The sequence below is a fragment of the Dermacentor andersoni genome, chromosome 11, assembly GCF_023375885.2.
Source record: "Dermacentor andersoni chromosome 11, qqDerAnde1_hic_scaffold, whole genome shotgun sequence".
NCBI lineage: Eukaryota > Metazoa > Arthropoda > Arachnida > Ixodida > Ixodidae > Dermacentor > Dermacentor andersoni.
The window spans coordinates 66,005,832-66,033,054 of record NC_092824.1 but is presented as its reverse complement, the minus strand read 5'-3'; the positions used below and the strand labels follow the sequence as shown (position 1 = coordinate 66,033,054).

The 27,223-nt window shown below is 44.7% G+C and overlaps 1 protein-coding gene across 2 annotated transcripts in view; it reads right to left on the bottom strand.

Annotated features, from left to right (window-relative positions):
* Positions 1-2,708: 2,708 nt before the first annotated feature.
* The window catches only part of LOC126518382 (KICSTOR complex protein SZT2-like), a 256,520-nt gene continuing 232,005 nt past the window's right edge, over positions 2,709-27,223 (bottom strand). For both annotated transcript variants that reach the window (XM_050168245.3, XM_055064554.2), the window contains 7 exons: positions 22,884-23,014; positions 18,997-19,526; positions 16,831-16,918; positions 15,825-15,977; positions 15,101-15,304; positions 7,287-7,355; positions 2,709-6,520 (listed from right to left, as the gene is read on the bottom strand). In XM_050168245.3, coding sequence (XP_050024202.2) covers positions 6,374-6,520; positions 7,287-7,355; positions 15,101-15,304; positions 15,825-15,977; positions 16,831-16,918; positions 18,997-19,526; positions 22,884-23,014 — 1,322 coding nt within the window. In that variant the 3' untranslated portion in view covers positions 2,709-6,373. The remainder of the gene's footprint in view (positions 6,521-7,286; positions 7,356-15,100; positions 15,305-15,824; positions 15,978-16,830; positions 16,919-18,996; positions 19,527-22,883; positions 23,015-27,223) is intronic.

The window sequence follows — 27,223 nt, the reverse complement described above, 5'->3', positions numbered from 1 at the left end:
TTTCGTGAGAGAACAACATGGCCTACAAATGAACGCTTATGCGAGCACAGTTTTCTCTAATAATGCTCTATGGCACGCTAAAACTGTAAGTATAATGGAGTTAAAGAAAAGCGAGAACGAGTTAACAACCTGTAATATATGTATCTGGATCACAGTTGCCATTGTTTAAGTGGTTCGGCCGCTCATATTGACTCGTCTCAGGGTGGAACAATGTGGCACATATGTTTTGCTACATTTTGAGACTATTTCATATCAGCGATGGGCCTTTTCCACAATATTAGACGATAACGACGGCCTGCGGCTGTAGACGTCGATGTAAACAAGTGCACCACTTTAATAAAACCGACACAGAAGGCTGCGCTCGAAGACTTTTTGAATATGCGAAACGTCTAAATAATGTGTAAAAAGAATACAAAGAGTGATGTCCAAGTGCAAAAATCAGTGACAAATTCCAAGGCAGCCGTGCCACCAAACGGAACTCAGCGTGCCTTTATAGGCCACACTGTTTGCAGAACAGTGCACTTGGGCCTGATCACCCAGTAGTCATTGAGTTCTACATTGCTTCAGGAACGGCATGTTGTCCCAAAGAAGCCATTAGTAATAATTTGCGATCCACGAAACGCACAACCGACTCGCACTCAACGTGGGCACAGGTACACAAATCAACCGGCGAAAGCCCCGGGACCCTTCTAAAACGTTTTCAGCGGCATGCGGCAGAGGGCAGCACAGGAAAATGAAAGAGGAGGATTGTAGATTGGCATCGCGAAGCTCGCAAGTACGGAATCCCAGCTGCACAAAACGCAGTGAAACGCGCTGAAAAACGCAGGCTCCATTTCACATTGCGCAATTTTGCTTGCGAATTCGCCCTTGCGTGCGATTTTTTGATGTTCATGTGGCGTGAATAGGAGAACCATGCATATAACGATGCGTGTATATATATCTGCATATGTTGCCTGTTTGCTATATTTTCTGTGGTAGACTGTTCAACCACGCAAAACGTCACACGAAATTTTACTTTGTGTTCGGTGAAGCGGTCTGAACAAGCCTACGTCAAGCTCGAAAATGCGAAAATCGCAGCAGCCGCGATCGATGCCGCTGAATGGCGATGCCACAACGCGATCACAGAATACAAAAAGATACATATATATATAGTTATGGCTGAGGAAATCACGCTGGCCCCGGTAGTAAAATGAAGAAGAGTATGACGTACGTTCAAGAAGCACAGTATATTTGACTGCCGTTTCGGCTGGTGGACAAGCCTTTGTCAAAGTCACTTTCTCAAAGACTTTGACAAAGACTGGTCCACCAGCTGAAACGTCAGTCAAATATACTGTGCTTCTTGAACGTACGTCGTACTCTTCTTCATATATATATATATATAGTCAGTTGTTTCAAGGGCGCCCACACCCCCATATCCAGATAAACTCCTTAGGTCGTATTTTGCAACAATTATTTTTTCTAATCTTTTAGCATTCATTACACCTATGGAGTAGCGTAATCTGGAGATAACAGCAGCACAGTGGCATCCTAATTGAAATGCTGAAAGAATGAAAATGAACTGTTACAGAAAATGGCCTCTGGCTATGCAGCCAATTTCAGTAAACCAAAAATGTTAATTCAATATCAATGTGCCGACTTTTAATGACCCAAGATTACGCAAACACTTCAGTAAATCCAATGCAATTCCTTCACTACACCCGAGCGTTACCAAAAGCTCCAAAGTATCCAAGCTAAGTACTGCTATGTTCTGCGCTGTATCCAACTGTAATCTGTGCCATCTCTACCAAAGCCAGTGTGTGGTGGTGCATTCAGACAGCCTGGTTATGCAACTACTTACGGGCTGCAGTGCAGTGTGCTGGGTGTTCTTAGTGATAGACAGACCTGCCATCCTTAAGATGTAAAAAATACCACCATCAAAGTCAAAAAAAGAAAAATTTGGCAAGAAATAAAAAAAAAACAGTTTTCTATGCAAGAAGTACACTATTTATTATAAAAAATTTGCTAGACTGTTGCGTAGAGACACTGTGTAAAGGCAAGCTGCTCTATAGCAAAAATTATCTGTGTCCCTGTTACCGCCATCACAGGAAAACAGAGCTGCTCATAATATTTATTCGTTAAATATTCACGCAACAGTGCCCGAAATTTGGCCGAATTTTCACCTGTCAGTGGTGCTGCTGCCAGCAGGTCTGAAAAGTCAGCCTCTGAAAAATTACTCGACGACTACATTTGCATGCTTGTTGAGATCAGTTTTGCCTTAAACAGGACATGAATTAAAGAAATGTAAAATTATTGGAGTCAGGATGACAATCGTAAGCAAACTCTAGAAATCGGGCATTTTAGGAGAAAGTCAAAAGTTGACGGGTATGGGCAGGTTACCACAAATGGCCAGTGTCTGGCTCCGTGTTTTCACCGACACCTGGTCATACAGTCGCTTCTGGGTCCTGACGCAGGGGGTGTAGGTGGCCGTTCTCTGGCTGGCAAGTGATACCAACCATGCTGCCGCATATTGCCACTGCTGTACAAAATGTCACGATGAAGCCGCTGATTATGACTGCCATACTGTTGCGTTCATGATCGTTAATTGGCAGCAGGAAAGCATCGGCCAGGAAGGCAGGCCCAGGCAGTGAAGAGGCCTTTATTCATGCCAAAATACCAAAATGTAAGCAGTAAAAGCATGAAGCCAGTATAAAGTAATAGGGACATGTTACTCCAGCGAAATGATGACTTTATTGAATCTTGACTGTTCATGTACACAAACTGCAAAACACTTTTTAACAGGCAAGTCGCACACTCCGTGGTAGAAAAGTGTTTTCATACGAAACAGTGCACCTCACAGGCACATTAACAATGTTTTTATTTTTATTTCTTAATTTCTACTTATTCACCGCACCAACCAAAATTTCTGCCATCCAAAGCGTCACAGCACTGTGCAGGCCCATATAAGTCATGAAATACAAACATGAAAAGAATTCAAGAAAGAAACGAACTTGCACTTGGCCTTTAATTAAGAAAGCCCATCAATGAAAACAGTAAATACTAAAACTAGAGAACTTGAAGTTAAACCAATATTACCACAGCTGTGTTGCAAACTTAAATACAGATAAATGGGCAATGCAAGTTCTTAATCACCCTTAGTCACCTTTCTTCAAAGGCTATTTGAGAGCAAGAAGCTTCACGTTTCAATAAAAAAACTCTATAAAGGGCTATTATTTACATCAGACTTTCATATGGCAAGTATCACTAACTACGTGTCCTATTTACACCCAAATGTATTATTGTATAGACAAGCTGCAGGTAATCTCAAGCACAAGTCATGCCAGTATAGTTTGTCATGATAGCACTAGTTCGATTACGTCAACGAACTCACTCGCTCACATCACTCAATGGAGACAGCCATAATGTTTGTTACATCGAAACTTACCGTGCCACACCAATGCATTATAATGATGTCACGTTTTGCAGCTCGTCTATGTTGTCTTCCCAAATATCACAGTAGACAATCTTGCCTATGGGAGTACAAAATACACTTGAAAAAGTACCACACTCCCATACTTACACAATTTAAGCGTCCGCCTCAGTTTACCTTGTAGTGGTAGTATATGTACAAGCTGCAAAAGCCCCAGATATACCTCAAAGACGGCAAATGGCAACAGCTCTAAGCAAGTGGACATTTGTATTACACCTCCTCTAACTAAAGCAGTGTGTTAGAAAAAGGTATGAGTGAACGGAGAATGAAGCCACAGAACTGTAAAATTTGTACAAAACTGCATGTCAAAAGCCAAAGTAACTGGGAAAGACGAAGCGTGCTTGCAAAGCTAGAGTACGAGACGGGAATGTCACTGTTGCAGTTATCTCAGTTTCTGAAACACTGCAGACATGCAAAAAAGGAATAGGTACATTTACGTGACATAAGCATGGTCACGTGTCACCAAGCTTGAGCATGGAAGAAGAAATAGCAGCTCAGATACGTTAGCGAGAAGTATAGAGACTTGTTTTAAAATGTGAAGGGGTCCTTCTGCGGCCAGCTCTCTACTCTCAAACCCTAGCAGTGCTGCAACAGACCTCAGGCTGGTACTGATTGAACTTTCTTTTTTATAATTTTATTTATTGATATTGGAAAAGTAAATCATTTTCTTGCAGTCAACTGTAAAGGTCTACACCAGAAGGTGAGGCTGAACACTCTCAATTTCAAGATATTCTCAATTAGCCAAACATACTTTTAATTAACTATTCCCATTTGACACTTTTGAAATTTCTTTGCACAGGGGACTCCCACATAACAAGGCCAGAAGCAGGTGCCACTTATGTTACGGTGCTAGCCTTGAAAGTGCAATTATAAAAGTGACTTCTCAATTGCTAAAAACAGCACCTCTTTGAGCATAGTAAAAGATATTACCTCCTGTGGCAAGCAATCCTGGCAACATTATTTATGTAAGGTCTAAACACGAGGTGAAATAATTCCATCAGCAAGGCTTACTAAGCAGTGAACTTATAGCAGAACGCCATGACACTTATTCCCATCAATGACATGCGCTCATGCAGCTACAGATACACAGAAATTTTAATTTCAAGCATTAGTTGAAAAGAAAGCAAGGCATTATGGCAAGCTAAAGAAACGAAGATGCGGTACTGATCATTTCTTGAGTGAGTGCGGTACTACAGTCTGACTGTCTCCACGAATACAACACCATCTATGTTACACTCAAAAGCTGCAAGGTTCTATAAAACTTGCTAGAAAATGATCCATGCAACACAACCTCCTTTTTCTCTACCCATCTCTCCAAACATGGCACTTCGTATCACATTAAAAATTCCTAGAAAAAAGCTTTGGTAAGTGGACTGAGTAAAAAAGAAATGCTAAGCTTCCAACAGCTGACGGCCTGTTTCATTGAAATCTAAAAGATGAATCTGCTATTGCGGGTGCACGAAAGATGTAACGTGATTGACAAGGTCAAAACTGCTCAATCACACAAGAAAAAATAAAATAAACTGTGTCAATTTTTTCATTGTAGTACTTCAGAACATATGACAAGAAAGCTTCTGTCACGAAGTTATGGCACTAAAGCAGCACTAGACAGATCGCAGGGAGACAAGGAGCTGGCTTTCGACATATTTTAACGAGCTGCTGCTCAGCATCACAGCCTCCATATTGTACTGCTTAATGGATGCACTGTAATGCTGACTGTAACGTGTTCCATGCATTTGCCAACCGACACACAAACATTGTGGTACACCCACCAGCAAAAGCACATGGACGAAGGATTCCAGGGGAAAAAGAAAGAGACCCAATTTCTTTGCAGCCTGGAATTGATCACTGCAGTACAAGCTTAACAGCTTAAACACCACGTAAGGTAAGATTCAGCTTGCTAGCAGTACACATTCTTGGTAACAAGCACACTCATCACGGAGTGCAAAATAAATGCACCGCTGCTCAGGTGATCTCACGTCAAAAATGTGCTGGAAGCGCATTCCTTGTGGTTGCTCTTTAAAAACAACGACTGTCATCTCGCCGTCGCAGGTGGTCGCTCCAATTAAACTGACACAACCTACCGCGCTTCAACTAGAGAGCACCATAAGAAGCAAGCTCTTATGAATGTTCCACTGGCTGGAACAATACATACAAATCGTTCTCATGAAAAACACTCAGATTCACAATGCGACCACATTCAAACAGTGACGTTACAAGTACTGACACCACATCACTGAAGTTTCTTGTTGCTAATACCCAGTGCTCGAATGATCGTTCGGCATACAGTTCCAGCTGCTGCATGCAGTTACAAATCACCATGCAGGTAACAGCACACGAGCTATGAACTGCTGGAATTGCACAGCATTTAACATGGCGGTGGCAAGATGAGCCAGACCACTTCTTGTATGTCAAATATGATGCACAAAGGGGCTAGCTTCATCGTTTGCCTTGAGCTCCATGATTTGTTGTTACAAATAAAAAAGAAACCTGTTTGCTTGGTGTGAAAAAAATTTTTCAAAATCGACTTGTTGCATCTGACAGCTACTCAGTGAGTTAATGCAAACCAAAGCACTTGAAGATAAGTTGAGCTTGAAGACGCTGTTTGGCACAACATTATTTTGCCTGACTGACTGACAAGGGTGTCATGCCTGGTGATATCCATGGCAACATTTTCTGGCATTGTAATGCCTGCCTGTCATCATCATGGAGTTATCTGTTGATGTTATGGCAGAACACGTGTGCAACCCACAACCTGAAGAAAGGTCAATTTGCACCCGGATGTCAAGGTGCACAGCACTGTTGGGATTTACACACGTGCCAAATCATCGCTCACGGAATAAATCACATAAGATGGGTCGGAAGAGACAAAGCGTTCTGGAGGACCGACTCCTCCATGGCGTCCTGTCAAGTGAGCAAGCCTGCCCATTCGTGGAAGCAGCACGTGGTGACAAGTTCCTCGACCAGGACGTGCAGAGTGGCCAGGCCAGAGGAGGATTTGTCGACAGACGACTTCTCTTGCTGGGCGTTCTCCCGGTGCACGAGGCGCAGATCCTAGAAGGGGCCATGCGCAGTTAATCAAGATGTAATCAGCATCCTCCTAGTCCATATCCAATGCAGGACAAAAGCCCTTCCCATCGATGTTCAATTACACCTGTCTTGCGTCAACTGACTTTCATCTTATGCCTGCAAAATTTCCTAATATTATCGCACGATTTAGTTCTCTGTTGTCCTTGACTTTTCCCTTCCCTTGGCACCCATCCTGTAGCTCTAAAAACCACCTGTTATCTGCCCTTCGGGCAATATAACCTAACCAACTCCATTTTGTCTTTTTAATCTCAACTAATATGTTGGCTAACCCTGCTTGCTCCCTAACCAACACAGCCTTTCTTTCTATTGATGTTACATGTATAAGTTTCTTGTTCCATCCCTCATTGTGCGACCCTTGGCTTCTTCTGAACCTTCTTTGCTGACCTCCAAGTTTCTGCCCCACATGTCAGCACCAGCAGAAGGCAATCTGTGGTGCAGCGAGGAATTCCTTTATCTATTTGAGGGTGGGGGGGTGGGGGGGGGGCAAAGCTGGGTGTTGTCACATGTAGTTTTGTGCCAGGTATCCCTGGTAATACATAGAAATTTATGGGAACAGCAAGTAATTTACACAAAATTTGCAAAATCATAGAATGAACCCAAAATTCATAAACTTTATGAAAAATTCCAGAGAGCTAGCAGGTATGTTGTAAACTATGTGTGCCAAATGGCCACAAGTGGCCACATCATCTGTAAGGCACAGTGCATGACAAAGTGTAGCAATTCTACTCACAGCACGGCTTAGCTGGGTGTTGATCGTCAGCAGAATAAACGAGTCTGCACAGCTTGGGGACATGACCACCTGCATAAAAGGAAGAATTGATTCGCCGATTGATTCGTGGCGTTTTTTGTCCCAAAGCTGCCAAGTTGGAGGGCTTTAAAGTAATTCTGACTACTTGAAGCTCTGTATTGTGAACCTATATCTAAGCACAAGAGTGTTCTGTGTTTTCACATTTTGCCCCCATTGAGACGCAGCCACCACTGCCGGAAATTGAACCTGCAACCTCATACTCTGCGACAGAACGTCATAGCCTCTTTTTTTCCTTCAGGTATCAATTAATTATGTCCAATGAATATTTAGTTTCAACTATTCTGGCATCTTCAGAATCGTCAAAAGCATATAACTGCAGAACGGAATAATTTTTAATTCCCCAACAAGTTTATCAAGTTTATAGAATGTGAACTCCTTGCAAGAACTCTCAACAAGAATGCAAGACGTGACAACATCAACTATTTCACATCTAGCACACTTAGAAGGCACCCACGCAGTTACCGTATTTACCCAAATACAATGCGCACCTTTTTCCTGAGAGATTGAGTTCGAAAACTGCCTGCATATTGCATTCGGGTACAAAACCGAAAGTTCATGAAATCGGCTAGAGCCTACCGTCAAGCCCTCAGACGCTGCGTCATCGTCATCAAAAAATGGCGACAGAGCATGTTTTTGTGAAGATTGTTACTGGTTTATACTGTGCTCGACTACGATCTAGAGCGATTTCTCAGCCAATAACTTTCGGAGATACCATGACTTTCGAGAAATTTTGCGCGACTCGGCACAAAATACATCAGCATAAATTCTGGCACTGTGCACATACTTCAACAAGTCTGATGCAGAGTCTTGCAAAAGTGACCGCAGTATCTGAAGTGATCGCTCGACAACACCGCCCCTGTGTGCTTGATATGTGTGGCCAATGATTCCCAAATGGCAACGATGATGCGCTGTTTCATTATGAAAGCTCATCAAAAAAAATTTCCCTCTGTGAAGAAAAATTCTGCACTACTCATTTTTTCTAATCGCAAATGTAGGGGGCATGCTACATTTTTATCTTAACCCTTTCTTTACCGCTGACGAGTATAGCTGTCACGAACAAAAATGTCCCACACAGTGAACCGATGGCGATTATAGTAATCAAACTGTGCACAGTTGCAATTTTTGACACTACATGTTCACACTTGTCCATGTTGTGCCATTGTGTCGTGCTCTCTATTGCCGCCTCTTCCGACACCTTGAGTGACAGATGCCTTTCTGCCACATGGGAATAATAATGCATGCAAAGGGAAGTATTTTGACTACTCCTTGTCAGAAGAATGCTCTGCAGAGCTTTGCTCAGAAAGAGAATGTAAAGTGTTCGCCTTCCAGTACTCTGACGACGAGGATTCTGTGGATGGACTAGAGGATCCTGCTGCTGCCTGGGAGTGTTTCTCCATCGACGTGGCAAATCCGCCTGCACCACCACCGCGTTTCCCTTCTCTGTGTTACCGTTCTTTGCAGTGTTTAGATCATTTTATTTTCGTATGCTTCTTTTTTTTCGCAGTGTATCGAGCCTCTCAGGACACTGTGCCACAAGAGTTCAGCGATGTGCAAGGAAGCTTCCTTTAAACCTTTATTCAACGAAATTTGGGAAATAAACCTTACTGAAGTGAAAGAAAATGGTACACCTTTGTTAACAAAAAAAAAAGCTCTACAAACTGAGCAACAAAATAATTCTGGTAAATTTCATACAATATTCTCGATTTTTCACGGCACGGAAAGGGTTAAGAATTGGCAGCCTGTTGTATGGTTGTCAAACGCCACAGCAAATCACCATGGCCACTTATCAACAGCAGCAGGTATAAAAGAATGACAGCGCATTAATGATAACATGCAACAGTTAATGGACGCAATAACACTGGTTGCACGTGTGATGATTCAGCAAAAATTATTTAGTATGTGCTTATAGTGAGACTATCCCTTGAAAGTGGGACACGGGGCACCCAATTCCACTTATAAACACATTTGAGCTTGACATTTGCATCCCGTTGCTTGTAGAATTTGTGGGCTGCTCATTAAAATTTCCAGTCGCGTTCCTAATAAGAACTTCACAACTTTTTGTTGGTCTAGTTTGCACTTGTTGTGAGACACAAGTGCTGCTGAAGGGAGGCAGCCTTAATGAATGAGCCACAGAATGTGGCCTTAATTTAAAGAAAAATGAACTGGCACACCTGCCTGCGCACTTCAATGATTGCAAGCGTGAAGGGCAGTTTCATGATGCTATAAAGATTCTTAGCAGGAGCAAGAATCAGAAAGCATGAGAATTGATGGAGCCCTACTACATAAAAAAGATTGTGCATACACAAGTGATATGTCAATACAGCTGTATAACTCCGAGATTAGATTGTTCGAATGCCGGTTGTCCGGTCAGGTGCCATTGATGCCTTCTGCACATGCGATCATGTGTGTGTTTATTAAGGCTGCGCAAATACTGAAATACCACTGAACCGAATCAAATAGTGAACATTTGAATAATCCGATTTGTCATTTCAGTATCTACTATATGATTTTTCGAACGTTCGGTATATTCGGTGTAGAGACCCACATAGTGCTGCGTGCGCCGCAGAGCCTCTAGTGCTCAATGCTGCGCAAGCTAACGCCTCACTTTGTTGTTCCAATAGGAGTGCTTAGCATGTTGTGGATGCGGCAGTGAATTTTGTCTTTGCGAGTGCTGCTGCCCTGCTGCATGCGCTTCCTGACATTGGCCCAATGCGAGGATCGCACATACGGTGTCCGAACGCCGCACTTTGCGGAATGGCGCTCTGTCGGCTGGGGCTGCACTTGTCAGCACAAGGTTCGTTCAGGTCAACAAGGCTGATCAAAACAATGATGCAACGCGAAACAGCAACAAAAGCCATGTAAATTTCAGAAAGTGCGAAAGCATATGCGAAGATTGGGCTGATTAGCCGGCGTGACAAATTTAAAGTCGCTTCAACAACCATCAATCTACCCCACACATGTGATCTTGGGAACGATCACTGATGAGCTACCCATATGAGCCTATTAGCAGAAAGCATTCCATAACGGCTTATGGCCTGTTACCACATCGGCAGCAGCGAATTTTCGTGATGGCCACACTGCCTTAGGCCATATTAGGCCTAATCAGTGCAGATTCATCGGGCATCAATGATTAAAGTTACGATTTGGTGCATAATTGATGTTCTATTTGCTGCAGCGAATTTTCATCATGGCCACAGCCACACTGCCTAGGACATTAGGCCTAATCGGTGCTGATTTGTCAGGAGTCGACAACTAAAGTTACGATTTGGTGTAGAATTGATGCACTTCTATTCATAGCAGTGAATTTTCGTAATGGCCACACTGCCCAATCCATCAGGCCTAATTGGTGCCGATTCGTCAGGTGTCGATGACTAAAGTTATGATTTGGTGCAGAATCGAGGTACTTCTATTCGCAGCAGCAAATTTTTCTCATGGCCACGCTGTCTAGGCCTTAAGCCTAGGCCGATTCATGAGGCATTGATGACTAAAGTCACAATCTGGTACAGAATTGAGGTACTTCTATTCACAGCAGTGAATTATCATCATGTGCACACAGTCTAGGCCATTAGGCATAATTGGTGCCAATTCGTCGGGTGTTGCTGACTAAAGTCATGATCTAGTGCAGAATCAATGTATTTCTATTCGCAGCAGTGAATTTTCACCATGGCCACACTGCCCAAGCCACTAGGCCTAATCGGTGCCGATTCGTCGGACGTTGATGACTAAAGTTATGATTTGTTGCAGAATCGAGGTACTTCTATTCGCAGCAGCAAATTTTTCTCATGGCCACGCTGTCTAGGCCATTAAGCCTAAGCCGACTCATTAGGCATCTATGACTAAAGTCACAATCTGGTACAGAATTGAGGTACTTCTATTTGCAGCAGCGAATTATCATCATGACCACACAGCCTAGGCCATTCTAATTGGTGCCGATTCGTTGAGTGCCGATGACTCAAGTTACAATTTGGTCCAGAATCGAGGTACTTCTGTATTTGCAGCAGCAAATTATCATCATGCGCACACAGCCTAGGCCATCAGGCATAATTGGTGCCAATTCATTGGGTGTTGCTGACTAAAGTCATGATCTGGTGCAGAATCAATGTATTTCTATTTGCAGCAGTGAATTTTCATCATGGCCACACTGCCTAGGCCATTAGGCCTAGTCAGTACCGATTCATTGAACGTCAACGACTAAAGTTACGATTTGGTTCAGATTCAATGCACTTCTACTCACAGCAGCGAATTTTCGTCATGGCCACGGACACTAGTCCAGACGGATTTCAGGACTCAAGGCCTTAAGAGGTCTGCTGAAGTTTTTAAGGGCATGCGAACTGTGCGACCGTCTTTGAATGTTGTAGTGCATAGCATCGCATTACTGTGTTAATTTTTCTCAGTTCTTTTCCCTTCTTCTTTCTCCTTTTATTCCCCTTACCCCTTTTCCCAGCACAGGGTAGCCAGACAATACTTACACTGGTTAACCTCCGTCTTTCCTCCCCTTTTGTGTCTCTCTCTCTCTAGTCATGGCCACACTGTCTAGGCTATTAGGCCTAATCGGTGCTGATTCGTGGGGCGTCAACGACTAAAGTCACAATTTGGTGCCGAATCGATGCAGTTCTATTTGCAGCAGTTGCACGACATTCAGAAAGCTGACAGGGTGCCTTGCAAAAGAAAGCACGTGTACGGAATGAAGTTGCTTGAATTTCTTGGGGACAAATCGTACGGCAGCCTCTCTTTCGCGATGCTGCTCGTAGATGCACATTGGTCTTTTTTGTGGCTTCAAGCAAGCCGTCAGAAGACAAGAAGATTAACCTAACGATAATACACCTGCCATAAAGATGGAAAAGCCCTCCTGTACCTTGGAGGAAAGCTTCAAAGGAAAACATTCTATGCAACAAAAGATTGCCAGAAGATTGCTACAGAACACAGGTCCACTACCAAAATGAGTACCTGATTGGTATTCAATAGAACAAAATGTCACTAATTATTTAGCTTCATAATGAAAAAAGCAAATGACTATATTTAATCGACATTCTATTCATAAAGAATATCTTCCAGACCTTTATACAGTGAAACCTCGTTAAACCGTAGTCGGCCGGAGCTCGGAAAAAGTACGTACTAAACGGTAGTACTATTTAACCGAAATAGCATGAGATCGCCCACTTACCTGTAGAAAACGGAACTCAGAGAGAGTGCGATGGAAGGGGAAAAAACATGCAGTATTTATTCACTTCGCGCGACATAAGTGTTATTTTCGTTTGATGCCGCGGCGGCCTAGCACGACGACAGCAGCCTCAAACTTACTCAAGCTGCGTGCCAGCTTATCAGCCAGCCCCCCTCCTCTCGGCAAACACTCGCGCGGCAGATTCCTCGTTGGCGTTACGTATTCTCGGTGCACGCGCGCACTAGTGCTGCATAAGTTCCGCGGCGCCTTTTTCATTGCCGGGTGCCGGAGTTCGGAAAACTTTTCGTTTGGAATAGTTACGTTATCGCGCCCCTGTTCTCGTTGCGACGATTGCATTCACGAGGCTGACGTAACGCGCAGCTTCTGCCACTGTCGGGCCTGAATCGCCCGTGCTGTCGCTTTCCGTGTCGTCCTCATCACTGTCGCTAGTCGACACTTCGGCAACAACAGAGGCAACAATGGCGAAAAGTCGAACCTCGTAGCCGACATCTCTTTGCGGTCGCAGCAGCGCTGCCGAGCAACTTCGCATTCCAAATGCCACACACTGTAGTCAACAGCAGATCCATGTCGCGGGCCAGCGCCGACTTCTTCATGTCACGTTCGATAGCACGGACGATGTCTAATTTTTCTTCTATGCTGAGCACCCGGCGTCTTTTTTATCCGAGCTTCGGCATGACGCGAGTCACGGAGGAAGGAAACGTGACGCGAGTCCTCGCTTGCACGACGCCATGACGCTCTCTCGCTCTCTGGAACGGCGTCGAAATGATGTTGATGTTGATGCGGCTTCACGTGCAAACGCACAAGGCGCTTGGAGGCCGTTGTACCGATCTCTGAGGCTTGTTGTTCTGCCGGACCGCCCGGCGGAGACGACGCACCGCCGTGTTTGCGCGACGAAAAGTGGAAACGCTACGTTTTAACCGATGCGTACGCAATAAGCTGGTACGGTTTATGCGGATACTAAATACATTATGTTCAATGGCCGCTGAGTCGGGGAATTGACTTTACTACTTTTAAACCGAAACTACTGTTTAAGCGGGTACGGTTTAACGAGGTTTTACTGTACATATTAGAACTGATATGAAATCAGTGCTGGCACACTAATTTGCAGTTTCTTTTAGTAAGAGAAGACCGTACTGTATATCTGGAATTCTGTGTGCCCAAGTTACTGATAGCTTGTCACATTTTTCTATGTAACAAGCTAGTCATGTCAAGCCCTGTCTTTTCCAACACCAAAATTTGTAAAGGTTCAATGTCGTGACACATATTTTGAAACGTATTTAATTTAATATACGTCTTTCTTTTTAATTCAATCTTATATTCAATTTGAAATCAACCATTCAGTATTCACACACTCCTAATATTTATTCTTGGGTCTGCATTCTAAATACCGTATTTACTCGCATAATGATCGCACTTCTTTATCAAAGAAATTGACACAAATTCAGGGGAGCGATCATTACACGAGTTAAATTTCCCACGAAAAGGAACGTTTTCTTTTTTTCATCCCGCATTTGCTGCGGGAAGACAAGCAGGCGGCTGCCGCTGTCAGTGCAGGACACCAAAACAAAAATGGCGGTCGGTGAAGCAAGCCGAACGCGCCGAACGCGATTATTTTTCTTCTCGTGAGTACATTACGCGCATTGAAACAGTTTCTTCCACATCAGTAATGAATACTATCGTTAATATCGATATGTTTGCGACAATAACGTAGCCATGTCCACTTTGAGGGGACAGTAATGGATGGGCGTGCTTAGCTTCCAGTGACACAGAAACACATGGCGGGCATGCTACGGAAACTGCGGCATTTGTCTTCACTGCTATCCTAACACGGCACGTTTCCGCTAAGGGTGGGCGTATATTTTAGCTGCGTTACAAGCATCAGCGTATGAATAGGGTACACTTCCAACGCATCAGTGTAAACGCGGCCATTATCGTTGCCGCTCACGATTTGTTGCGTGCCCATGAGTGCAGACGAGAAGAATCGAAAGGCGTCCTTTATGTTGTTGTTGTTGACCAAAACCATTATGAAGCCTACAAATAATAAAGCGGAGGCAAGTTTGGGGGTAGCTTTTTTTTCATGGAAGTGCGGAAAGTGATGAAAGGAATGAAATGGGGCATCTGCTTAAGAACGTTGGGTGCGTGCAGACCGCTTGGTATGTCTTCAAGAGTCGTTCGCGTAGCATTCGACAGATGGTAAGCATGATAATCATTAGCTAGACTTGGCACACGACATATTGCTGCGACAAGTTCAGAGTGCAATCATTACACGGGAAAGAAAAAAATAGAATTCTGACGCCAAAATTAAGGGGTGCGAGTGCGCGAGTAAATGCGGTACCTCAGTTAGAAGTGCTTCCCATGTTGTCGTGATTGTTTCCTTAGTGTCCATGGTTTGTGTGCGTCCTTTTAGCTGCAATAATGTCTCACGCCCTTGTTTTAGCGCGCACCTCAGTGTTTAAGCCTGATGAATGTACAGTGTTCCCTAATAATAATAAAGAACAATATCGTTACTATTATTATGATTACTGAACCACTCGATCAAAAAAAGCACACCCACCAGGTACTGCACGTTGTTGTCGGGGCTGACAAAGAGGCAGTGGCAGTCTACGTATCGCTGCATCAGCACACGCAGCAGACCCCGGTACCAGCCAAAATGAGAAGACAGCAGAGGCCCCAGTTGTGGGTCCAACTGGTCCAGCGGCACCGTCTTGACATAGCCCAGCAGTTCAGTGAGCTCACCAAAGCTGATGGATGGTCGAGCCTGTCAGTGAGAGACCGCCCTCTATACTCAACAACGGCATCAGTGAAATTCGTGAAAGTGATGCAGATGCAATCGGTTGACTTTCAGGGATACTATTGTTAGTGTGCTGTCATGGGCTAAGCATGCACAAAGTGTACGTGCCAAAAAGGAATCACCATTGGCTTCATTTATGTTCATCGCAGGACGAAGGCCTCTTCCATCAACCTACGATTCCCCCTGTTTTACATCGGCTGGCTCTATCCTATGCCTGCAACTTCCTCGTCTCACCACACCACCCTGCCGTCCTCGACTGCACTCCTTTTCCCCTGGCACCCATTCTGAATTATTGATAGATAACCAGCTATCTGCACGACGCATTACATGGTTTGATCAAGGACAAGGAAATGACAGAGAAAAAAAGGTAACAAGCATCAAGCTTTTAACATCACATTCCTGCATGCCCCTTACATGTTTGTGGACAAGTTACCAACTCGCCAATATTTCACACTTAGCAGACTTCCACATTGATTAGTACACTTACAATGTTCTCTCGAACTGTACTGCTGGCGTCATCAGAGTTCTTGTGACGCCACATAAGGCACTTCCAGAGGTAGTCACGTCGGCAGTGAAGCGAGGCCTGTGCAACCACTTCCCGCAGGTGGTCAGCCACAGCCGTTGCCTGCTCAGACATTACCTGCAAGCCAACAAAACGATTTCTAATTACCACATTCTAACTAGCACAGCAGCAAACCATTAGTTACTTTGCATGCAGCACAACTCTGGTCACTACAAATGTATCAGTCCCTATTGTGTTTCTAAGCTTTCCTATGGCAAGTTAACTGCACAGTGTTACAAGAAATGCAAAAAGAGAGATAAATAAGGGGAATCAGGGGGCTCGTCTTTTTTTATTACTTACCACCATACAAAGAAACTGACAATGGAGGCCAGAAAAAGTATAGGAGAATTAATCATTATTTTTAATTGAAATGTGGAAATAATAAGGAAAAGGGAAATTGAAGTGGAAGAAAAAACGACCTGCCGTAGGTGGGAGCAAAACTAGTGTCTTTCGTATTACACATGTGGTAATTTACCAACTAAAGCCTAGTGCAGCAACCATTCTCTCGTAAACTTCCTAGGGTACGTATTTGTGTGTATGCCAGATTAGTTCTGGTAAAGATAGCCAGCCTCTCACAGCCATGGCGTTGATGCGGAACGTCTTTTTAACCGCAGGCATCACAGGCGACTGGCCAAAGCCAAACTGTGCCTAAATTTTATTATGGTATTGCACTAACTAAAGTGAAAGACTGAGCAAAAGAAAATTGAGGTTTCCAGTCACTAGTAAATTTTTTTTTTCCTCCACCAAATGCTTTTTCAAAGTGCAAATTTCTAATGCATTTCCAACACTCTTGTGACTGAAAACTAGTTCGAAGATTGTTTTCCAAGACACGTCTCCGCGAGGGGCCCACAAAGTAAATTGAGCTCCTCCACAACAATTAGCACAGCACACTGCACATGTAGTTTGTACAAGGTTGCTATAAATATCTCACCTTCTGCATGAGCGTCTCGTGGGAGCTGTAGTAGCCGAGGTAGGCCACTTCCTCCTCACAAATCCCTCGGAAGGATGTTTTTCTTGACCTGGAATTGATGGCAGTTCGTGAAAACAGCAGCTCGAATTGATTTTCTCAACCTATAGCAATACACGCGCTATGAAAGAGCAGGTACATTCGTAGGCCACCAGTCACACCGTATCAGGCAGCATTTCAGTCCATTTAATAACAACAGAAGATATATCTGTAGCAGCTCCCACGATGACAAACACACACATGTGCATGCATATATGCAGGCTTGACCACAAGCGTGCGTGCGCACACACACACGCACACACATTGGATCCTCATATATCTTTATCTATAATCTAACTTTCAGTAAATGTGATGACTTTGTGGTGACTACATGATAACTTAGTACCAAATCTGCATGAGCCTTACAGTGCTGCTGCACCTGCACCCATACTTTAATGTCTGGTTTCGGCTATGTTGAATGCATACCGCACCCTTTCGATCTAGTGTGCAACCAAAGTGTGGCAGATTTCATTCATGAATGTTGCTCTATGTCACTCTGACTAACAGGAGAAAAAAAATTTTCTGCAAGGACACTCCAAAACAATATGCATCGAAAACAAGGATGCATGCAGCAACATGACAGATTTCTTTAAATGCACAGCACTATTCTTGTATTTTTTCACAGGCAATTAACTTCTTAACTGCCATGATTAATTTAGCATTTTATTTTTGTGAGTTTGGAATTTTTTCAGACTTGTATATTTTGCGCCAAGTTTTTCTAAACATGATGATAGTAGCAGGAATCCCTATTGCACTATTACTAGCCTTGTCGAAAAAAATTGCAAAAGTCATTGTGCATTATTTATTTGTCAAAATGAAATAAAACTACACATATGTACATGTGTGCAAAAATTGCAGAATGTTCATGACCACCAGAGAGACTCATTGTGATGACAAATTACCTTGTCATCAGCAGTTAAGGGGTTAAAAGTACTGTATCTACTCAACTGCAGCGTAAGTTTTTTTTCCCGTGATTTTCATAGCTTGAAGTAGACCCTTGTGTTACATTTGAATAACGGCAAAATTGACCAATTAAAAAAAAAAATTTTAAATCTCACGCTTTTTAGTGTTACATTGGCAACCTGTACCTTCTTTTCTCTATGCAATCTATAGGCAAGTCTTCCAAACTCAAAAACTTGTTCTTTGTTTGAATCAATGGTGTTTTTGCTTTGCTGGTGACTGGTGTTACGGTTCCAGTGTGGCAGTACCCTGTGGCCTTTCAGATTTCAACTCCGTTGATACGCAATGTTGTGGTGACGCAGTGCATTTGTTAGATGCCCACTTTCAGAGACGAGCAGTTTGGACGAAAGTTGGAAGTTGTGGCTTCAGAAGGTGCAAAAAGCATCATTTACTCGGAATTTGCTGCTGGTCTGTTTTGATGTGAATATATGCGACGGCACTGAAGGTAGCACGAAGGTAGGTAGCGTGAAGCATGGTAGCATTAAGGTAGCATGAAAGTGGGCACGGTACATTTACCAGGAAGGCTATGTGCCACTTGGCACACCGGGCAGTATCACAAAGAGGGATGAAAACTTTTTAAAGAATAACTTTTCTTGCTTTCTAAGCCATAAAAAGGCATCCCAGCTGTATCACAGCTGCTGCAGCAATAGGAATATTTATATATATATTTTCTTGGTTGCACTTATTGGGCAGAAGTATACCCTGCCCCAAATTTAATTCTGGGATTTTACGTGCCAAAATCATGATATGATTATGAGGCACAGCGTAGTGGGGGACCCAGATGAGTTTTGACCAGCTGGGGTTCATTAGCTAGAACCCAATGCATGCTTGGGTACAATGTACACAAGCTTTTTTTGCATTTGGTTTCCATAGAAATGCGGCCGCCGTGGCCAGAATTTGATCCTGCACTCTTGTGCTTAGCAGAGCACCGGCAAAGTTGTAGTTACTACGCCACTACAGTGGGTTACTTCGCACTAGAGTACTTCCAGGTATCTTACTTTAAAAAGTCTAACATATTTACAGGGGACGTTCCTGACCAGGTCTCGTGAAAAAATCGCCGTGCCGCGTGCAAGAAATTTACATGAGAAAGGAATAAGAGATTTCGTGCTGAATGAGGCAAAGGTCACTCACCTCGATCCACCAGCATTGCTGCTTCCCAGAGAACTTGACGACGCCACGGAAGGGATGCCAGCGGGCACCGCTGCTCCATTACTGCCACCACCTGCCACGTCTTCCGGAGAAAGGACCAACTGTGGAGGCAGCATGGTCAATGTGCGCAAGCGCTCTACTGGGGCGGAGGCAACCACAAACGAGCTCCGCCTTGACGGCACGGCACTGGCGGGCTGCGACACACCAGGCGTGCCTCCCAATGTCCGGACGGGCCGGAAGCAGCCCTCGGAACCGTTGCCGGTGCCGTCAGCATTTCCAGAGGCACTGCTGCCGGGAGGTCCCGTGGTTGAGGAAAACTTGGGGAAGAGCTCCCGCTGGCTGGTCAGCAGGATGTAGAAGCCCAGGGCGAGCAGGTTGTGCTCGATGAATGCCGGCGCCGTGTCGTGGATGGTGAGGATGCCGACGAAAAAGCTGTCCGTCTGCTGCACATCGTTAGCATCGCGGTAGCTCACCTTCTTGTTGGAGATCTCGACCAAGGCGTACTCGGTGTCCTGCGAGCAGCAGTACATTTGCATGATATGAGAAAAGGTGCTTGGGTCAGGGAACTTGGCGATAAAGGACGATGAAGGATGGACAAGGGGCCAACGCAACAGAATGCGCACTTTCTTCTGGTTATGGGGTTTAATGCCCTAAAACTGCACAGTTGGGTATGGGGGCTCAAAGGAGAGCTCTGGATAAATTTTGACCATCTGGGGTTCTCTTGACGTGCACCAGTCCGCTGCCATGTCCCTCTCCCTCTATTTCTCCTCTATTCCTCTCATATAATTCAGACTCAAAGGGGACCCTGCCATGAAGTACAATTATTCGGGAGTCTGAAATATCAAATTCATCAGAAAATAAGTGACCATATTCCACAAGTGGGCCAAAAAAGAAAAGATGTGCTGTATTCTCTGACTGACACATCCGGGAACACATACAATTTTAATTTTGCATGACAAGCGCAAGCGACGCATTCTTGGGACAGTGCCAAGTGCACTGTGTCTTATCACAGTGCCAGAAACGCTGCCGCCCATCGGCGCATGCGGTGAAAGTCACACAAAATATTGCGAAAGTGGCCATCTGAGAATACGTCCCAAGTTTGTCAACATATTGCCGAGTGCACGTGTGCTTGACTTTGGCCTCGACAGTCCTTGGCCACAGTTTTGTAGCTACTATTCCTCTTCCTGCTGTCATGCTTTGTCAGTGGTCTGAGCTCCACTCCACTCGCTTTATTGATGGGAGTAGCAGACCGTGATTGGCAGGTGTTAAGTGTGGCATAAGATCGCGCCAAAGGTATGGCTACAAAATCATGGCCTGTACTTTGACCATTGTCATGTTGTTGCGATGGATTGACAAAAGTTCTGTCAATGCTTGCACGAAATCTTGATCTCTTGGCAACATAATAAAGCTGGCAAGGGTGTAAAAAATGTTGCATAATGACCGAGGCACTAAAATCAGCTTCGCCGCACTACAGTTGCGTTGTGTGGTGAAGCATAACAAAAGTGGAAGGAAGCCACTGTCGTGGGGCATACGTGCTTCTCAATTACGCACGCACGCACCCGCCATATCCTGCCACAATACGAGCACCGATACATCTAATAAGTGTAACTGGAAGGCCTCCACAACTATTTCTGACATGGCTGTGGCAATTTGAGCCCTTGTTTTGCCCACCGTATGCACCCCATACACGAAACCATATTGGGAAGCGCAAGGCCGGCGATTCTACTGGCGACACAAGGAAACCAAAATATTGCTATTTCTTCTCCATTCAGTGACCAAATTAGCTTGCGGTTATGCAGTCAGAGTTTGAATTAACACATGGTGCGCTGTAAGGTGTCCAAAATTTCAGTCGTCCTTGTACATTAAGTCTATGAGGCAGTGCTGTTTAGCTGTCCAAATAATAAAGTATGCCCGAATAATCTATGTTCGTATAATAAGTCGGCGACTGTAATGACCAATGTGCACACCAAGTGGCAGTAGTAACTATTTCAGTATTACACACACTGCAGTACTCACAATGTCTCATGTAGTACATGTAGTACATGTAGTACAACAATGACAACTCAGCAAGTTGTATTCTCCGACTTTTACTTTGCAATTTTTTGTGTCGCTTATTACGCTGTTGTCTGTGAGGATGCGCGACTCTCACACGTCCCCTGATATGTCGTTTTCTCACATAGCTCCTGTCTCCTGTAATCCAGCTTCGCCGCGTGGCTTTACTGCGGCAATCGGTATGCTTGCAGGGTAGTATGAGAGATGGTGCGAGTGTTGTTCTGCTAACGCCACCTTACGGCGGGGTTACTTGGGCGCAAAAAGGTGAAGGCTCTTTCTCTTTGGCTCGGGTTCGGCAAGCGGCGCGGACATTCTGTGCGTGCGCCGATCCATGCTTCTGTGAGACCATCTTGTGAAGCCTACCCCAGAATGGACGAAGATCGTTCGAACCGTTCGCGTGACCGTACGCGCGAATGGCCAGGTGTTGGTGTCCAGCATAGGGATGGGGCGAACATATTCGCTCGCTATGCGGTCGTGGTGAGTCCAACTATCACGATTTGTCGCGCGCCCATCGGCTTGTTTTGTGGATAGCAACTCGGCTAGCAGGCATTAGTCTATGAAAGGTGCAATAAATGCCTTTGTGATTGCTTGCGCTACTGTGTTGTTGTTCCTTTGTCCGAAGAGCACAGGTCAGAAGCCCACACGTCTCACTAAAAACTGTAATCTACTATTATTTCCCCTTTTACAATTATTTTTGTTTTATTGAAACATAATAATTATAATTTCCTCTACGCTTTCCCTGGCTTCATCGCCTGTTTACTTCATGTGGGTTTAACAAACAAAAAACTGAGCCCCTCAGACGCCCTTATTCTTCTCAGTCGTTAAAACACTGTAGTGTTTGCAGAACTGAAATTGTGTTCCAGTAAAAATGGGAGAGAAATGCTTGTCATACAGAACTGTGGCATGAGTACAAGTCAATAACCACATGCTTTTCTCATGCTTAGGATAAGCCCACAATGCCTCAATGGGGAGTGATGTTATGAGTGTGCTAAAGAACGCTTCTTCATAAGCAATAAAGCATTGGTCAGGTGGGACAACTCTCTTTGCAATGCTCTTTAGACTACATCAGGCTTTGTAATTTTCGCAGCATAGCACTTTTCATAAAGATATCTTCAAGTGCGAATGCCCAAGCTCCTTTATAAAGTTGAGTGTAGTCACACTTTCAAGCGTGGCTGTTGGAAGAGACACACAGTTATGCAAGCCATCAACTAGAAATTTATCAGTATTTATCAGTATTTATCAGTAGTTTAGCCCTCTGAGTGATGCAACTCTTTGTCCTTAAATAAATAAAAACAATAACTGAACTTTATTCAACACTGTACTTATCTTTGGGGCACCGACAAAATGCCTGTATGAGGCTTCTCCATGTCCCAAAAATGTGCCAACAGTAGTAGCAAGCTTACGGAGTGCAAAAGAAAAGCAAATATAGTAACAAAAACAATGGTTATGATAAACAATTATAGCCTCATATATTCAAGTCTTACTAAAGCTTCATTCAGCGTAAATATGACTACCCATAACTTTGCAAACACATCAAAGTTAACATGACTATGCTTGCTACATATCTATGCAATTATGAAAGTTACGCTTCACAATAAACCAATAAAAATAAAGAAAGGAACATTATTTGTAGAAATACTGTAATGTCACGACAACCCTCTACAGTTCCCGTAAGCACTAAAAACTTTGACTGCTTTTCTTATTGCAATTCATGCTCATGCCCTTTAAATTGCAATTAATACAAAAAAAAAAGGAAATAAAGCATCAGTGCACACAGAAGCAACAGGTTCAGTAAAAAAGCAAGCAGAACTACTCACCAGGTCACTGCTGCTGTCACAAACCACAGGAACCATGCGTATGACCTTCATGCCATACAGCTTGTTGTGGCCAATGATGTAGTTGTACAGTTGGTTGGGTGCTACATTCACGCTTGGAATCACCACCGAGCCTGCAAAGATGAGAACAGAGCTGTAGGCATCAGAACAGCTCATTGCTCATTCCACAGTTTCTCATTTTAGCAGGTAGTCACCCTGGTCTATGGCTGGGTTGAGAGTTCTTAAACTGGTGGATGATCACAAAAGTTGGCATGTATACTTAGTTAAAGCATAACTGCAAAATGCACGAGACAAAAGTGAAACAGCAAGAGAGCACAAGCCAAATTCACACATCACAAAACAAAACACATGGGAGGGTAAAGTGAACCAACATAGCGTGGCACTTTGTGTCATAGCACTTTTCTTTTTTTCCCCTTTCGCATTTCAAATTGCAGAGAGCTCAGCCACTAGGCCCCACTGCAATTGCTACGATGTAGGAGGACACCTAACGTGTACTGACACCTGTGCACATGGCAATCGATGCATACGTATGCTATTGGCATGCGTATTGCTGCTCACCTGCAGCAATACAAAACCACCCAGAAAGGATTCGCTCTTCTTCGAGCTTTCATCAGTTAATTTTGTGTCAACCTTGTGTATATCACAAAGACAGTGCAATACATGGGAGAAATCAGTACGCTGCCTTATTTAAGAAACAGGCAATCCTGTTGTCCGGAGAGAGAGGAAATTCAAATATGACATGGTGTCCCGGACTGTGTGAATGTACAATTTGTGGCATCATGATTGCATCTTTCAGAAAGCACCTACTCGGAAAGCATTCCGTGGGCCCAAGAAAGGCTGTTACCGAGCAACCAAGAAGGACTTGGTAGGCATAATCTGGGCTATTGCTGGCAGTTATTGCCTGTGTATGCATATTATGCGAATTGCTTTTACAGCAAGAGAGCTTGTGCATGAGCCCGGCATGCCTAGCGACTCATTTAAGGCCAGTCGGACACGAGTGTAGAAGTAGAAAAAAAAAAAAAGGTCAATCTTCCAAAAGCTCCCAGCTGAGTACGAGCACTAACCCCTGGAGTTTCAGATGCTAAGTTATCAAGATGCATAGGGTTTGCAGTTACCCAATAGGCCCGATCATAAATGCTGTCGAGACTCCAATCTTGTTGGATATGCTGTCTGGTTATGTTGTGGATGAGCGTGCCACCAAAGAGGTACGTGTTTGCACAATGCTCAACAAAAAGAAACAGATAAGAGCAATGTTAGCATGCACTGCTGACGAACGTAAGCTGCCGCCTTTCCACATATTCAAGAGAAAGATGCGCTAAGCCCAAAAAAACGAAACTTTCCCACCCTGGATCAGATGCACAAGAGGTGCAATGACAAAGGTTGGATAGAAAGCACCATGAAGACTAAGCGGATCCGTATTGTGTGGGGCAATCGTCTAGGTGCGATACTGAAGATTCTCCCAATGTGGTGTTGGAAGTAGAGCTGCGCACGGGTCGCAATTCTGAGCCCGCGCCCGGCCCGGGCCCTACACTACCACAGGCGGCCCGGTCCGGCCCGACACTAAAGAAGCCCAAGTTCGCCCAGCCCAGCCCGGCTCAGCCTTAGGCCGGGTTAAGGCCCGGCCCGGGCCCGGCCCGACCTGCAATAAGGCGACGCCGACACAAAAAAGAAACAATATCAGGAAAATCAGTTTATTTAAATGACCTTATAATGTTGAACTCTTGCATTCCATGTGACAAAATCGTGAATATATACAGATGCAGCGCGCACAGGCTTGTTATTCCAAGCTATTGTGCAAAAACAACAAGTTGTCCATTGATGAAGGGTTAATGCAAGTGCAGCGCTCCTGCATTATGAATCCGGCAGCGCTGAAGTTTCGTTCACTGCTTGAACTGGTGGCCGGAATGGCTAATAGCTTCTTAGCAAGAAGAGCAAGTTTTGGGTACGTGGCTTCCTGTCGACTTCGGTCAATGACCAGTCTTCAAGCAATACCACTGCCCATTGGAAAAGCCCCCTATACGCTGCCGCTTGGCTAATTTGTTTGTGGCCGGAATGGCTAATAGCCTCTTAGCAAGAAGAGCAAGTTTTGGGTACGTGGCTTCCTGTCGACTTCGGTCAACGACCAGTCTTCAAGCAATACCACTGCCCATTGGAAAAGCCCCCTATACGCTGCCGCTTGGCTAATTTGTTTGTGTGGCAAAGGTGACCCCGTGTGCGCCGTACACAGCCTTATCTTCGCTTCCCAAACGCTTCCCTTCTCAGCCTTTTTACTGGGAGACGCCTGCAAGTGGCGGCTTTTCCAAAGCGTCGGTACTTGGTAGAACCGAAAACGCATTTCGAGCCTCCACTAGCTTTCATTTGCCTTTTGTTGGCATTTGTACTTTTCTCCCGTCCCTGTAGATTCCATTTTTGATGAATAAATATACTGCACTTCCTGCTGTACCTACATGCGAGACGACAAGCATACTTTCGCATAAGGTACGCAGTCGAGATCGGGGAGCCCGACCGGTCCGTCCGAGACATAGAAAGCCTGGCCCGGGCCCGGCCCAAGCCCGAGAAGGAGAATCTCCAAATGGCCCGAGACCGGCCTGCCGGCCGGGCCGGGTCCGGGCTTTCGGGCCGGCTCGAGCCCATGCACAGCTCTAGTTGGAAGTAGTTGAAGGACACCTTACCAATGAGGTCAAGGCCATGCTCACAGGGCCAACAACAACCTTTTTGTCATATCTGGTCATACCTGGGTGCATGTCATCGTACAAGTCTTCCAAAGACCTCACACAAAGGGAGTATGATCAGTGGCTGGAAGACGACAATCAACAGCTGACGCCAACAGACTGCATCAGTCTTTGAAGTCATGCTGTGAATCGCCGATGCATAGAAGGCTTTGCCGTGTTTGATAGAGACGTGGCCATTTCTGAAGCGTTGCCTGTCCAATAACCTTAAAGGCATGGACACCACCGCTGTTCTTGCTGACATTGAGAAAGATTTTCGAAGTGACAACAAGTAAATTGTACATGCACTCATAATTTTGCATTTTACTTTGTGACAAAAGCTTGTGGTAGCGATGGATAAAGCTCAGTGGGTATCCGCCTTTTATGTGCCATTTCCAATTGCATCACTTCACGTTATAATTGTGACAACATTTATTTATATTTTTGTGAGATACTGAAAGTCGCCTCTTGTTACATTGCGGTCGCATTATTCATGCACCAATATGGTAGTTTTCTTCATATTGTATGTGAAATATCATTTTAAGCATAATAACCAGATATCTGCTAGTGTTAGTGCTTACAGAATCATACACAGCAAACATCTGTTTTAGTAGACACCCAAACCTATGCAATCCTGTGCAATTACATACCGCCTTAAGCAGAACATCATTGATCCTCTGCAATCAAGTTGGCGGTAAAAGGTGCAGTGATATACGGTACTGTTGATATAAAACTGCCACTGCTACTCTGGCTTCATGAGTGGTGCTGCCAAATTATCCTTCCAACACTTATAAACAACTCAAATAACAAAACATCCAACAAAAGACTTCACTGTCAGTACGCAAGTGTAATCAAGCACATTATCATCATGTGACACTGGTCATATCCCGAGGGTGGTTCACTCAGCAATATATTTAGCCACACACACACACACACACACACACACACACACACACACACACACACACACACACACACACACACACACACACACACACACACACACACACACACACACGCACGCACGCACGCACACACGCACGCACGCACGCACGGACGGACAACCCTAAAATTGTGCAGAAACTGCCAACGATGATTGTCAATGTTAGTGAATAGCCTGTCACGATCGACGACACGCCACACGTGGTCCCGAACTACCGCTTTATTTTCCGGCACGCCAACCTTCCGCACCACACAACCACACTCCTCCCGCCCGCTCGCGCCGCTGTCCTCCCCGCACTCACGCCACCTGTTCGTCGCTCAGTCAACTACCGTCGATCCCGCGCCTGGCCTCCGAGAACCGCGGCTCCTCGTCATGGGTCTTGGGCTGGCTTGCCGCGGGTCTTGCGCGTCACAACTCTCCCCCCCCTCGAATCGTGAAGCTGTGCTGGTAGGGAGGGGCCATGGCTCATGGTAGAGCATCAACTGATCAGCATGGGCAGTAGTTCGATGACGTCCTGTAGCAGGATCGCTCAAAACAAAGTTATTGTCACCTAATCGTTTGATTACACAATAAGGTCCACTTCGCCGCGGTGCCAATTTCGCCGAAACGCCCTTGGCCGCATCACTCAAGGTATGGGAATCCAGGAGCACAAGGTCACCCTCTTTGATGGT